We start from the raw sequence: 15851 nt of genomic DNA, 5'->3' as shown, positions 1-15851 counted from the left end.
TTATTATTATTATTATTATTATTATTATTATTATTGATATTATTATTTTTATTGTTATTATTATTTTTATTGTTATTATACTTACAACCATGTAAAGACACAATTTCACTTTAGCCAAAGTTATGTGTTTTTTTGCATGTATTAAAATATTACAATGGCAATTTGGTTTTACTTCTCAAGGCTTTATATGTTTCGAAAAGAACAATGACAGTTCCAAACACAATTGCACAAAAATACATACATAGAATCCATGGCTTGCTATCTAGGCTTTTAATGGATAAAGCATTGTGCATGGTTGATGTCGGAATGGAATAAAAGGGCTTCAAACCATAGGCCGGCTTAGTTTTCTTTGTTTTTTTCATCAAAATGAGCTTAGATTTTGCCAAAACATAGTTTTAGCTGTGAATTCGTGACATAAAAGAGGGAAATTTACTTAAAATACCCGATATTAACATGAAATGCTACTTCTCAATTTGTATGTACATGTTGTCTCCACCATGTCCCTTATAACCATCGATGGATTCATCTTCAATCAAAGATCTGCTTAGTTCTGCTTGTATCCGTAACTTTTAACGGAGTTGTTGTGTTCGACATAATTTCTCACTGGCATTGGTAGTCAGTTATGTCAAGTTTGTGGCTCCTTTTGTGTTTGTATTCACTTGAACACCTTTTCACCACATAAAGTTCAGTTCTAAAGAGATTGAGCAAACATAATTCATGGCCACAACAGCAAAGAATGTTGTAGTGATACAGGATGCATCTAAAGGACTTAATTTAAGAGTTTTTTATTGGATTATAAAGGCCTTATCACTTGAGCCTGAAGATATGGTGACTGTAGTTGCAATCCTGCATGAGGTTTATACTCCTAGTACGTATTCTTTTACAGATTTTAAGTTTTTAAGAAATTACTCCTTTTCAGAAGTTCTAGTATCATGCCCTTAAAAAAGAATAGTTAAACTGTAATATCAAAAATGTCAAAAAAAAATAAAAATCCAAGGATTTAATGTAGTGTTTGAGTAGCTCAGGATGAAGAACGTTGTAACCCTTTTGAGAAAATTTTACTGATCAATCACTTCTTTTGTTTCCCTTTCCTCCAATTCCTTTTGTAGTGGGATACAGAATCACAGTGGATAACCGATTGGTCGGAGGAAACCAGAGAATCATCGACAAAGCACTTGCAAATAAGAAAGAAGAGTACCTGAACAACGAGGAACTTGCTCAGATTGCCAAACAATACGAATCAAATAAGGTAATATCAGTACTGTTTAATAAACCTCTTCTCTATTTTTGGTTTTTTATTGAACTTCACCAGGATATATATTGATGAAAAAGAACCTTCATGGTTTGTTGCAAGTTGGTAAGTCCCAATAGGAAATATCAAAGTTGTGCCTTAGTCTGATGATGTTTTTTGTGTTGTAGGTCGGAATCACACTAGCAAATTTAATGCAAAATAGCTTTTTAGTTTTAACTTAGCATTAAGAAATAATTTCATTATATTCAAGTGATAATAGCAAGAGTGTAAAATTGTTGGGAACCCAAGTGAGTTGAAAACGGTGTTTAGACTTATTATATTTAAGTAATCTCTCCTTAATGAATGGCTTAGGACCCTTATGTAAAAGGGGTCTTAGGAAGGACGATATGTTTGAGCATGCAGTATAAATTATACACGCAATCAAATCGTATCTTCCACACTAGGAAAGTAAATTTTTCAGACACCAATAGCGGACCATTCTGCCACTGTCTTCAATTTTAACAAGGGATAGATACATACTCAAGTATCTATTGCATAGTTGAGTAAGCATCATCCTTAATTTCCATACAATAATTGATAGCAAATATGGATGAAAACTAATGAATGATGTAAAATGTTCATTCAGTTATTTAACTAAAAGATGCTGACCTGCATTTGTTTCGTTCCTAGCAAGAGACAATTAACAGAAAATGATGTGACATCCCTGTCATGTTGCATGCTTTACTATTTTTGCAATTTATTAAATTGTGCATGGCATTTGCAGGTTGGACTAAAGATAAAGCTGTTTACCGGATCTCCACTAAAAGATGTGGCTTTAGAAGTAGCCATTGACCTACAGGCAACTTGGGTGATACTGGACAGGTCAGGCAAACTCGAAAATCTAAATTCACAACATGTTTTATATTTTTAAAGCAAGGGCATATGAAGTGGAATTGCATGTAGTAACATCATACAAAAGCATCAATAACTGCTTTAACTTATAAAATGACAAGGCAAATCAGCTGTAAAATAATTTTGGCTAAAATAACATTTTGGTTCCTTATCTACATTTCATGTTTCAGCCTAGTCATTTAAGTGTAATTTTTTTTCTTGCTTTAGACTCTTAAAAGTGTTTATGTTAGACCTAATTGATCCTCTTTGGTTCTAAGAGTGCCAAACATCTGACACAATTTGTCACGTGTCACCAAATTGACCAAACTAGTTTGAGGGATGATCAATTTGGTCTAACAGATACATTCTGAGGGACCAAACTAAAACTTTTGGAATAAAAAGTGTAGATAAGAGAAGAAAATTATTTTCGGAAATAATTTTTACCACCTGATCTGAAGACTATCACAACATACTATGTTTAAATCCGCTAACTAATGCAGCATAAAGTATATGCAAATCTTATCTTTCTACAGAATTGAACTCTAATATTGGTCATATCAAATTATTCAGCTCCCTTTTACAACTTCAAGTATGCTGTTTGCAGCATACAGAAAAAAAAATCAAATTAATTTTATACTTCAATTAAATGCATAATTTTAGTTAGAATCAATTTTAGGAAAAAGGCAGGAGAATAGAAGTTTAAACTATTGGTCAAGTATAGCAGTTGAAATCTTACTCTACTCCTGGATAATGATTTAAGCTACCAGCTAAAGATCTCAAACATGTAGAAGACAATTTAACTCATCAGATAATTCAGCCAGTGTTAAAACTATAGTATTATTTAGTGGAGCTAAAAGTATCAAGTAGACTTGCATACAAATAGAGGAAAATAAAATCAAATAGCTATGAGCATAATAAGAATGATAAATAGAGAAAAAAAAGATGAATTAGTTCATTCTTGTATAAGTAAATGCTTGCTTAGTAATATATTTTTTTTTCGACTTTATGATAAAATTTAGCTTAGTTACACTAAATCCATTTTATGATTCAGCATTCTGAAATCAGGATTCACGAGCTTGAAATAAATGTAAAATCTGTGTAACTTGAAATAAAAATTTTCCAAACGCAGGCAAATATCAAATGAAAACATCTTTGATTTCATCAATAATCTGAACACAACCTCATATTAGTCTAAAAAGTATTCTTGGTTCACAGGAAAATGAAGAAAGATGAGGAGTTTTTCCTGCAGAGGCTTTCTTGTGGAATATCTATATTAAAGAGTAACGATCGGATTCTTCGACTAAGAGGGCCTTTAAATGTTCCAGACGAAATACCATGTAACAGCCATGAGACATATGATGAAAGTTTACCAAGTGTTCCATATAAACATCTTTTTGACGACATTGATGCTTTCCCCAAGAGTGAGTTCTGGAATATTATTTGATTTTAGCTCACATAGTAATCATAACAGCTAGGCGTTTCTACTTTCAATTTTTAATGATTTAAATGTTCAATTAGGATCTTGTGGCCTTGTTTCATTGCATGTTTCAGTATAATATTTTTGAACACCTTATTGCAACTAAGAACAATCTAATGATAGGACAACTTGAAGATGATGAACAGAACCAGATACAAACTAGGCCCTATGAGGAAGAGGGTTGCTCGAATGATAAAGCCAATATCAATGAAAATATATATCCGACAAGTCCGAATCACCTGAGCATGGATGGAACAGAAATAAATAGAAATCAAATGATAGATAAAATAGAAAGAGCTGAGCAAGGTCACCATCACGAACAGAAACAAACCATGTCCCTTGAGATGGAGGGGGACACAGCAATTATGATTAAAACTGATCAAGCAACTGCTCAGGAAATAGCTGATCAACCAAGCAAAGATGAAGAGAGGACAAACAACTTCTTCCATGGTGAGAACTGGGACTGGACCAATCCAGAAAAGAGTGAAGAAATGATTGATCAACCAATAGATGATTTGCCGAGTCAGAATCACGCACAGACATCTAGCATTTTCAGTGCTGCTACATTGGATGATGGAGAGCAAGAGAAAAGTATTTTGGAAAATTCAATGTACAATTTCTGCTCTGTCTGCAAAACTAGACGACCTAATATTGAGGGCCAAAAGGAATTTACTTATGAAGAACTCCTAGCAGCCACAGATGCATTTTCATTGAAGAACTGTCTCTCCAAAAGTGGATCTCTATTCACTTTCAGAGGCCAGATGGAGGTAGGGATGAAAGTTGTGGTTAAGAAGCATGATGCCACTAACACTCAAGTAAGGGAGAAAGCGAAGTCAGAAATCCAAACCATCCTCAAAGCTAGACATAAGAATGTGATTATGCTCTTGGGCTCATCTACAGCAGAATCTTTCCTGTTTACTGTATATGAGTATGCTTGCAATGGTTCACTTGACAAATATCTATCAAGTAAGACATGTGGTATATACAGAATTTGATATATTAATAAAGGAGTGTAGAATTTGATACATAAGAAAAAAGACACATGAAAAATCTCAGGCTAAAGGAACTTGTTAAATTATGCAGAAGAAAGCTCCAGACCATTGACCTGGAAAGAAAGGAAAAGAGTGGTAATAGGCCTTGCCAGAGGCCTCAAGTATCTACATGACAATAACATTGTTCATTGCAATATAAAACCAAGCAATATTCTTCTAACACATGACTTCAATTCACTGGTACATACCTGAAACTTGACAATCTTGTGGCAGTGCATTTCTCCCATCTGTCTAATTTCAATTATATTTGTTGGACATCCTCAGTTAATGTCAATTATTTATAATTTTTTTGCCATTAGTGGAACTAACTTTTATTTTAAACGATACACATATAATTAGATTGGAGATTACAACTTTGGGAAAGAACAAGAATTGAAGTCCTACAAAAATAAAAACAGAGAGGATTATGAATACGTAGCGCCAGAATTCCAGGAGAAAGGAAAGTTATCATCTAAGGCAGATGTATACTCTTTTGGTGTAGTTATTTTAGAGTTGATCGCTGGGCGAAGGACTACGGATTTCACGTCAGAACATAAAAGCCTTGTTGAATGGGTAAGACACAACATAATTTCCACATACAACTAGCAAATTATCAAAATACTGATCAATAGTGAGTTTTTTTCTCACGAGTTCATGCATGAGGCTGAGAATATCCGAAGAAAAGGTTTAATATGTCTCAGTTTCTCTTTCTATATATTATTACGAATATATTTTATTTTCTTCGGAAGATACTTTGGGTCTGTTTGGAAAAGCTTGTCCATGAGTACTTCCAGAAGAAAACCGAGAAGGAAAAAGAAATGAACTACTCCAAAAGTTAATCTGTAAAAACTGTCACAACTTCTCTAAATTCTTATCTTTTAACTTATGCATAAGCTAATTCTCCATAAACTAACTTGTTGCTTATGACATCATACGCAGTTGATGTTTTCCTTTTTCCTTTCAGGCAAAGCCTCTACTTAAAAAGAAGAATTACTCAGAATTGGTGGATCCCATAATCAGAAACTCATACGAAGAGGATCACCTTCGTTGGATGGTCCAAGTAATAACAGAATGTTTGGAAAAGAATCCTAAGAAAAGGTCATCAATGAATATGGTAAGTTGCAACAAGTTTTCTTATGCAAACTACAAAACCAAGTTCTGAATATCTATAATCCAGTATATAAAGCAAAACGCAGAATCCTCTTATAACTCTGGCAAGAGCGCTACTTAGTAAGAACAAACTATGCTTTACTTTGCCAAAGCTTGCTGGTCTTAATATCAAGGAGTTTGGTTTACTTTAAGTACGACCTCAAAAATCATCAATGAGTATAATAAGAAGCTTACGCTCACCTTTTATAAAGGGTCTTCTAGTTCAATTTGAATGAGTCAAAGCTCCTTGTGGCATACAAAATACTTAGGGTCAAAGACAACAGAAAAATGTACATTACTTTGAATTAAAATTTTGAGTAAAAGATATCAGTGACAAATATTGTTAAACTTTGAACTGCAACTCCAAGTCATTCAATGAGTAATAATCTAATACCATGACAAATCATTTTTTACACTTTAAGATGAAAAATCATCCTAAGAATACCCTATGAATAAGAAATAGATTTTCAAGATAGATTCAAGATGTAGCTTCAAGAAAATTTCCAAGTTCAAAGATAGATTGTACATTAAGAATCAATGGAAGGATAATACTCAAGTATGCATGATAAACATGCAAATAACAATGTTCACTAACCCTTAATTGATAACGTGGTCATTTTCGGTCTGAACCTAGAATATTTGTATCTACTAGACCATTATTAGAAGAGATGAGATTCACTTTTCATGACTTACTAGAGAATAAAACCTAGTAAGAATAGGTTCTCAGATTTGTAGTTATTGCATGTAGATAAAAATGTTCAACTGTATTTTATTATTGTCTCACGTATACCATGACAACTTACATCGCTTCACTTGTGCAATTTCAGGTTGTTTCTGCATTACAAGGCATAGCAGACAGTGAACTCGACCACATGACAGACGATAATACTCCAGCTGTATCAGATTCGAGAAGTGTGCAAGAAATAAATGGTTCTCAAGGTAACTAATAAATCCAAACAAGAAAAAGTATAAATACAATGAGTAAAGGAGAAATTTGTAGAGGAGTTTGTAGGTGATTTTATAGGAAAATTCAATAAATTGAAAGTTTAAAAAGGGCTATTTCATAAGCTGGAAGAACATAACAGCCTCCAAACTAAGAGGGGTGGGAGAGGATAGCCAATGTATATTAGTATAATCTTTAGGTAAAAGAAAGTTTACTTATGGAAGGGAGGTTATAGGTTAGACCATGTAAACAGAACCCTATTCTTGGTACGTACAAAAGACAATGAAGGACCAAGGGTAGGGAATAAAGCAAAATCAGAGTCGCTACATTTTTTTTAGCATGGTCTACAAAGTATCCCAAAACTAATAACCAAGGACTAAGTTACTACTGTTTGTGTTGGGAATCCAAGTGTGAGTCTAAGTCCCACGTTGAATAGAAATAAGAAAGTAAAGTACTATATAAAGATGAAATACCCATTAACCCATTATCTTAAGGTTTTGGGTAGGGAATGGTTTCAATCTCTTATGAGGTTAGGTTTAGATCTCTTTGGTATTGTGGAGACACAATTTACATTGTGGGTTAAGATAATTCTTTGTTCTTTATTTCCTTTTCTGGTGGTGACAGTTGTGTTTAAACTAAACAGATGTGAGTTCAACAAAAACTAAAGCTGATCAGCAAAATCAGAAAGTCGAGCAAATTGAGAGCATACTCGGTGGGGAAAAAAATAAGTTAAGACTAAAAGTTGAGAATAATCTCTTTTACAAAGCAAACCAGGGAAACTCTGATAAACTCAGACATAATGAAGAACAGAAGCAAAGCAGGTCTCGAGAGGAGGATAGGATCTCAGGAAAGATGATAACGAATGACCAAAGAATAGACGAGACAGAAGTTGATCAGCTGAATGAGTTTGAAAACCAGATTCCAAGCACACTCCATATGGAGAGCATCACAACACAAAAAATTAATGTTGATGGCTTAATGGGTCACACAAAAGTTGACCAACTGAGCCAAGATCAAGAAGGAAATAACTTTGCTAAAATGATGGAGGTAGGCTTAATTCCAGCAACTATCAGTGCAACGATAGATCAAACAGAAGATGATCAGCCGGTCCATGATAAAACTCAAACACAGAGAAGCTTTCGTGAGAACTTACAGGATGGATGTCAAGGTGAGATGGTTTTGGAGAATTCGAAGTCCTCTGCATGCTCTATTTGTAGAAGTAGACGACCAAACAATGCATGCTCAAAGGACTTTACTTATGATGAACTTCTAGAAGCTACAGAAGGATTTTCCACTGAGAACTCTCTATCTGTAAATGAAGATGGACCTACTTTCCAAGGCCTTCTAGAGGGACGGGTAAAAATTGTTGTTAAGAAATATCAAGTCAACACCTCCCAAGAACAGAAGATAATAAACTCAGAAGCAAAGCTGCTCATCAGTGCTAGACATAAAAATGTGGTCATGCTGTTAGGTGTATGTACAAATGAAAGCCAACTGCTGGTTGTGTTTGAGAAAGTATGCAACGGTTCACTTGACCAGTACCTAACAAGTAAGGACTAAGATGAGTTTTACTTATCTTAAAATGAAGTTTAAGCATTTCATGCTTGGAACTGCACTAGAGAATTGAATTTTTATTTTACCTTTTGGTGAATAGAGAACTGAATTTGCTATTGACACGAAGATATATGGGAAAAAATTTAAATATTATGCAGGGGGACGTTTCGAGTCATTGACTTGGAAGCAAAGGCTGAAAGTAATAATGGGTACTGCCAGAGGTTTAAAGTACCTACATGGGAAAGACATAATCCATGGAAATATAAAACCAAGTAATATTCTTCTAACACACGAGTTTGACCCAATGGTACTTACTTGAACCTGGGTGTATATGAAGCTTTTCTTTGTGTTTCTAAAGTTATAGTGCATTAAAATTATGATCTTCAAACAAATTTCTATTTTTATGTGTATATATATATATATATATATATAGATTGGAGATTTCAACTTCGGACAACAGAAAGTTGGACCAAAGAAATCCAGAAAAGATAAAAGTGTAAGAAATTCTGGATATGCAGCACCTGAGTATCTGGAAAATGGAAAACTATCTTACAAGACAGATGTATACTCCTTTGGAGTGGTTCTTTTGGAGCTGATCAGTGGCCGGAGGGCTGCGGACAAATTACCAGATGGAAAAAGCCTAGTTAACTGGGTAAGAGAATCATGTTAATAAGTTGATACATCAGTATGCAAATTAGGGTCTATTTGAACAAATTTTTCATACAGACTTCCAGAAGAGAAAAAATAAGGTAAAAAATAAGACGAGCCTCTCCATATGTTAAAATTAGCTTAAGGACAAGTTAAGAAATAAAAATATGGAGAAAGTATTCGAGTGAGTTTCAACAACCTAATTTAACTTGTATATAGAAATACTCATTTCATTTTTTCTCATTATTTTTCTTCCTTAAAAGTCTTTATGGAGAAGTTTGTCGAAATATGCCCTTGATGTAGAATAAGCCTTAGAGCATTGGTAGGGTTGCTTCCATGTGACCAAAAAGTTATGGCTTCAAATTTTAGAAAAAACCTTGCTGCTAAGGCTGCATACGTCTACCCTCCCCCAGACCCCAATAGGTGGAAGAAAGCCTTTTGCAACGGCTCATCCTTCTTTTAATATGCAAATCAATAAGGTTTCTTTTTCCCAAATGCAGAAGTCAGGGGATACCTGAAAGAAATTTCCCTTCTCATTTCCCTTGTTGTTTATAAGAAATTTTATCTGGGCATTATACTTTCTTGTGATATACTTATCAATATAACCTCTCTGATATGTCTCAGGCATACGTATCTTTTTACGACAAAAGATAAAAATCTTTTCTTGCAATTTATCCCATAATTTTCCGAAGTTTCCACTCATCAAAACATGATATAGATATATGATTTCTTAAAGTAGAATTAAATTCTGCAAATACTGTGTGAATACATGCAAATATATTGTTGAGGTGGCCAGTTCTTCTCATTGATCATATTTCTTTGTGTGAATACTGTGCAGAGGTCACTTTATTCGCAAATTTTGTTTTACATCATGTTTGTGTTCATCAAGGTTTCGTTTTGAATAGGCCATTTGTTGTCACAAACCAAAAACTTCAGGCACTGAATGTTGTTGGAGTAAAAATTGCCTACAAGACTCATTATTTGGTTTGGGAGTTTATCTGTTCGCATTCTAATTTTGTTGCTATGTGCACCACACCAAATCCTTTTTCTGTGTTTGTGTTCCCTTCCAGGCCAGGCCCCTACTGACAGGAAAGAAGTACCGCATGTTGTTGGATGGGAAAATCAGTAACTCTTGTGAAGAAGAAAAACTTGTATGGTTGGTCCAAGTAACAGAACAATGTCTCAAAAGGAATCCTAATGATAGATATTCAATGAATGTGGTAAGTCCAAGTGATGCAGAATATGTCAATGTGAACAATTGATAGTTACTAGGTAAATAACAATCTATATAGAGTGAAGTTATATATGTCAAAGAACTTCAGGACACGTAAAGCATATATCAGAAAAGATGGATTTTGTCAATGTGAAGAAAACTAGTCATCCTAATGGCTTAATCTTTCAGATGAGGTCTCTAAATAAATTTATATCCTAATGATCATAAAGGCTTTTTGAACTTGAAACATGCATAAAGCACAGGCACAACTTAGACATGAAAGTTTTGACACTACACCGATTGCCAACTCTCAGAAGTTTAGGCTATTAATTTTGGAATGGTTTTATTTGTTTGAACTAATTATGACATGCTTTCTCTCAATGAAAGCACGTGGAGCTTGATAAATTGTAAATTATTGTATACTGAAATTTTAATTATATAACGTATGGTAGCTGGATTTAACTATATATCTAAGAGGCTAAATTGAAATAGAGCCCAAAAGTGATTATATAGAAGTTCAACAAGGAAACATTGAAGTTCAACATAAGGACAAAGCTGAGATAAAAGAGCTCCACAAATAATGTATGGAAGAAGTTGTTTCACAGCAACATACATTTTTATGTCTTGTATGGTTTCACGTGAAAGATTCATTCAACCCTTGAATATGAAACTCTTTAATACACCAGAGCTAAAGGAAAACAAACTCAGAAGTTCTAGGATAATGATGGCACTAAAATCTAAAACCAAGATAACAATGTGAAAAGGTATCTACTTTTTATTTATTTACATTAAAGAACACGTATACAGTTCATATTTTAATTAAGGAAAACAAAGAATAATAGTAAATAAACCAGTCATGACATGTTCACAATGCAATTAAATATAGAAAAGAATAGTGTTATGAACAATTTATAAAATACGTTGTTAACAGCTTATCATTTGAAACTTACACAAGTTTTCTTTGGGCTTTTTCAGGTCCTATCTTCCTTACAAGACATAGAAGAATCAACTGAGTGTTGTGTAATTCAAGATTCTTCTTTAGAAAAGTCATATTCAAATGGTCTCCCCACGAGTAGTACACAAGGTAATTTAGGAAAACTACAAGAGTGTAAGATATATAGTAGACAATGTAGAAAGCAAGACATATGGGTAAAATTAATAAATAGACAATTGATTGATTTTACATGATTAAGAATTTAAGACATTAAAATAACAACCCCATAAGTGAAAAATTTAATATCCATGTAGACTAAGCTGAAAAGTTAACAAGTTCCCCTGGTTAAATGGAAGTCTTCAGCTTGCCATGATTGTCCCAAAAGTGAGTAACAGGGATAAAAAGAATCATATGTTCAATTCAGTTAACCTTGAGTCATATTTGCTGAATACTATTTTATTTAAAAACACGCCAAATCAGTTCGTACAGACAAAATTGTAGATAGAATACTAGCTAGGTTTCTGCTATCTTTGTTTCTTTAACTTTTTAAGTCAAGGAGTCTCAATAACAATAACCGAATGATAGGTCAAATGAAGGCCGATCTAGGGAAGAAACGGGAACAAGAATTGATCGACAGAAACCAATCCAAGGAAGAAAGCAGTCCAAGATTTACAGTCAAAACCAATCACATGAAAGGTCATAGAAATGGAGATCAGATGATAAAGGGTGGAGAAGATGTGCAGAGGAGTCCTTATGAGGAGATGTTCGGGGTAAGACCTATCAGCAATGACATGATTGATCAGATAAACCCTGTCCAACAATTCCAGGAAAAACTGCACATTAAGGGAAGCTTTGAGATAGAAGAAATGAGTAAAAATGTAGATAAACAACAAAAGGTGAGCAAGGATAAAAAACAAATACAGGGAAGCTCTGATGATAGTTTATTGAATGGGAATGAAGGCAAAATCATTTTGGGAAATTCAAAGTCTTATGCTTGCTCTATCTGCAAAAGTAGGCGACCAAACAGTGGATTGCAAAGGAAATATACTTATGAAGAGCTTCAAGCTTGTACAGAAGGATTTTCAGTTAAGTACTCTCTATGTGAAGGTGAATATGGACCTGTTTTCAGAGGTCAGCTAGAGAATAACCAGGAAATAGTGATTAAGCAACATGCGTTCACAAGCTTACAGGAGCAGAAGGTGTTCATGTCAGAATTCCAATTGCTTATAAATGCCAGACATGAAAACGTGATTATGCTGTTAGGTTCATGCATACGATTAAGTCAATTGCTGATTGTGTATGAGAATGCATGCAACGGATCTCTTGACCTGTACTTATCAAGTAAGGATAAAAATATGAATGTTAAATTTATAAGAAATTTATTTTCAATGAAGTTTGAGTACTATGTACACAGTCTTGGTTAAAGTATGTTCATACCAGAGGAACGTTCTGAATCATGCAGGAGAAAGTGGTAGAACACTGACTTGGGGAGAAAGGGTGAAAGTTGCAATAGGTGTTGCCAGAGGTCTAAACTATCTGCATGAGAATAATATAGCACATGGAGGAATAAAACCAAGTAACATTCTTCTAAATCATGAGTTGAAACCACTGGTACTTACTTTTAACCTAATTGCCGTGGAGCAACACGTATTTTTTTTTTTTATAAGCCAAGTTTCAATTTGAGTAAGCTAACCTGCTATATTAACAAACTAACCATTTTGCTGAATTAGGTAGGAGACTTTGTGTTTGGAAAAGAAAGATGTGAACTGAAAAATCTCAAAAGACTTAAAAGAATGAGGAATTGTGGACGAATTGCACCAGAGTGTTGTGAGAGTGGAATACTATCGACTAAGGCAGATGTATACTCTTTTGGTATAGTTCTTGTGGAGTTGATCACTGGCCGTATGATTTCAGAAAAAGTATCAGGAGAGAGATGTCCCACTGAATGTGTAAGGGCCACATGATTAGATTTCTATAAACTATATGGTACTTCAATTGATTAGGATTATTAGAGAGCAACAAATATGTTTCACATTTCTTTATTATAGTCCAACCATATATGAGAACAATTTTTGTGTTACTGTTCTTATCGTACACATTTCATCTATCAACATAATTAAGAATTCTGCAATATACATTCATTATTTACTTCAGTTTACAGAGATAAAGTCATTTTTTACAACACATAGATCCCATAGCAGTGAGCCTTTATATGTATAGAAACTTAAACATATTCATCACATTTCTACCAATAGCAAATTCAGGTGTTGAAACTTGATAGTAGATTTGTTGGAGGAGCATGTCTAACATTGTTTTCTGAATCTTGTGGTCCTCGTAGTCATTTCTTGCTTTAGGAGTTTTCTTATAACCTTTAGAATCTACTTGTAAACCTATTCCACAACCTATTTTATCTTACTACTGAGTTGTGCATTGTTAGGCTTCAACAATTTCCATTAAATTCAAGCCACAAGTCCTAATGATAAGAAACTGAGCATTTTATCTTAACATTTTTTTTTTCCATTTTATCTAGACTGTCATGCTGTATTGATTTCATTCCTTATGCGCATTGCACAAAATTCTCAGATAAGGTCACTTCTTGAAGAACAAAAGTTTCTACTGTTGGTAGATCCCAAAGTCAGCAGCTCCTATGATGAGCAAGAACTAGTTTCATTGGTCCACGTGATAGAAAACTGTCTGAGAAAGAATCCAGAAGAAAGGTTTACAATGGATATGGTAAGATTTACACAGGAAATATGCAAGTTGAATAGTTAAATTTGTAAGTTGTACAAGTTATTTCATGCTCAAGTGTCAGAAACATACTTTCTGATACACTTTTTATAAGAATCTTTTTTTTTATAGGTTAAAATTCGTAGAAAACTATAAAATCAGGATGAAGAGTCGCCAAAGAAGATGAAGATAAGGGTTTTATTTTGTCATATCCAAAAAAATTCAACTTGAAGTCAGTAATAACCTTTCACTCTGACAAGAATGTATAAGATTAAGTCAATTCCTGATTGAATATCTGTTATCTAAGCTTGATATTTTACATTGGTTAATACTCACTTCTATATTTTTTCTTTTTCATTACATTGCTCATTTTCCCTCTCTTCCTTATTTACAGTTTTGTCCTCTCATAGGTGTGAGAGAATCATTTTGTTAATAGTATGTTGATTATACTTCATTTGATTGATATAATTAACTTGATAAATTGCAGGTTGTCTCTGCACTGCCATCTATAGTAGATTGCAGTGACATATATGCAAAGGAAGACTTTTCACCAGAAAACTCGCATGCTTCAGAAGTAACAAACTCAAAAGTGAAGGAGGAACCACCAAATGAAGAAGATTTAAGCATAGAGAATAGTGAAGAAAAAGGGGACAACATAACTTACATTGGAGGCAATGAAACAGAAATACGTCAAGAGTGTGACATCAACCCAACTGGTTGTGAAAATAGTAAGGAAACAGAAGAAAAAGAAAGCTTAAGCACCAAGATATGTTGGGAAGGTTGTTCATCCTATGGTGGAGCTAGAGAATTTTATCTCCAAGGAATCAAAGAGTACACAGCATGTGAAGAACTTTTCGGCTTTTGTGATTTAATTTGAGTATTTCTTTCAACATTATATGCATCATTTGCACATTTCTTTTGTAACAATATATGGAATAACAAACAAAAGAATTTAGATTTGTACACCAACGTTTGTCAAAGAAAAGGTACCATGACATATAACTTGTTAAGTCAAGGATTTATTTCTTTGCATAAAACTTAGATTTTGCAGACTATTTTCATGTAACATTTATACATGAAAGAAAAAGAAGACTGTATAGTAACAGTGTAAAACAGACTTATATTGCTATCTAATCACAAATCAGTATGTATTTTTTTTCTTTAAACTTTTATAATAATTTTATTAGAAGTTATGTACATAACTGTAAAATGTGATTGGATAGCAGCGTAAACTGTTATACATTAAACTCTACTGGGATTATTGCACTACAGTCATCACTTATCTGGTTCCCTCGTTTGGGAAAAAAAAAAATACTGTAAATAAGGTTTCAATGTATGCCACTTCAAAAATAGATTGGGTGATTAATTTTAACTAGTTCAATTAGATTTAGATTTTTTTTTCAATCCAATTTAAATTGGATTCAATTTAGATTGATTCTTCTTTGTCAATTATATTAAATTCAATGTAATTGGACTTGGACCAACTTGGCTTATCCTAGGTTCGGTTTAACTCAGGTCGACCTAGGCTGAGGCATAATCGGCTCAACCATGACTTGAGTTTATTCGTGCCGACTTAAATTTAGGACATCTCACCTCATTAGACTAAAGCTTACTTTAGTCAACTTAAGCCCTAGATCGACTCAACTCGACTTGAATCTATGCTAATTGTTTCGGTGTAAATTTTAGGGACTGAGACGCTAACCTGAGTGACGTGGCTTTCCCGCTGTCTGATGCTCGGATGGACCGGATCGATGGCTCTGTTTAGATCTTGACCGCTCGCACTCCTTCAGCTCTGACCATCCTGTGGGCCTCGATCTTTGACCGGAGGGGAGAGGTACCTGCAAAGGCACTCCGACGCCCAAGTTAGGCGTGTTATAGGGGAAGAACCTTATTAGTTTTTCTTTCTCTTTTTGTTTACGAAATCACTAAGAATCATTGTTGAGATTGTTGATAAGGGAAACACTGGTTTAGATAACCTTGATCTCACAGTGTTGTAATCACTCTGGTTTTTTATGATGACAACTCATTATTAATAATTGTGTTGATCTTGATA

At 33.9% G+C, this 15851-nt stretch overlaps 1 protein-coding gene across 1 annotated transcript; it reads left to right on the top strand.

The window, feature by feature from the left end:
• Positions 1-238: 238 nt before the first annotated feature.
• Positions 239-15561, top strand: LOC111240947. The gene is made up of 20 exons (XM_022777083.1): positions 239-868; positions 1110-1249; positions 2016-2113; positions 3338-3543; positions 3723-4577; positions 4683-4831; positions 4991-5203; positions 5595-5744; positions 6607-6718; positions 7366-8271; positions 8435-8583; positions 8710-8928; positions 9995-10144; positions 11113-11221; positions 11657-12412; positions 12534-12682; positions 12802-13020; positions 13655-13804; positions 14286-14640; positions 15485-15561. Exons 1-20 carry the CDS (start codon positions 718-720, stop codon positions 15502-15504), a joined length of 5256 nt encoding a protein of 1751 aa, XP_022632804.1. The 5' UTR covers positions 239-717; the 3' UTR covers positions 15505-15561.
• Positions 15562-15851: the final 290 nt, after the last annotated feature.

Source organism: Vigna radiata, unplaced genomic scaffold (assembly GCF_000741045.1).
Source record: "Vigna radiata var. radiata cultivar VC1973A unplaced genomic scaffold, Vradiata_ver6 scaffold_51, whole genome shotgun sequence".
NCBI lineage: Eukaryota > Viridiplantae > Streptophyta > Magnoliopsida > Fabales > Fabaceae > Vigna > Vigna radiata.
Note: the sequence above shows the minus strand (reverse complement) of the source record. Positions and strands in the feature narration are given on the sequence as shown.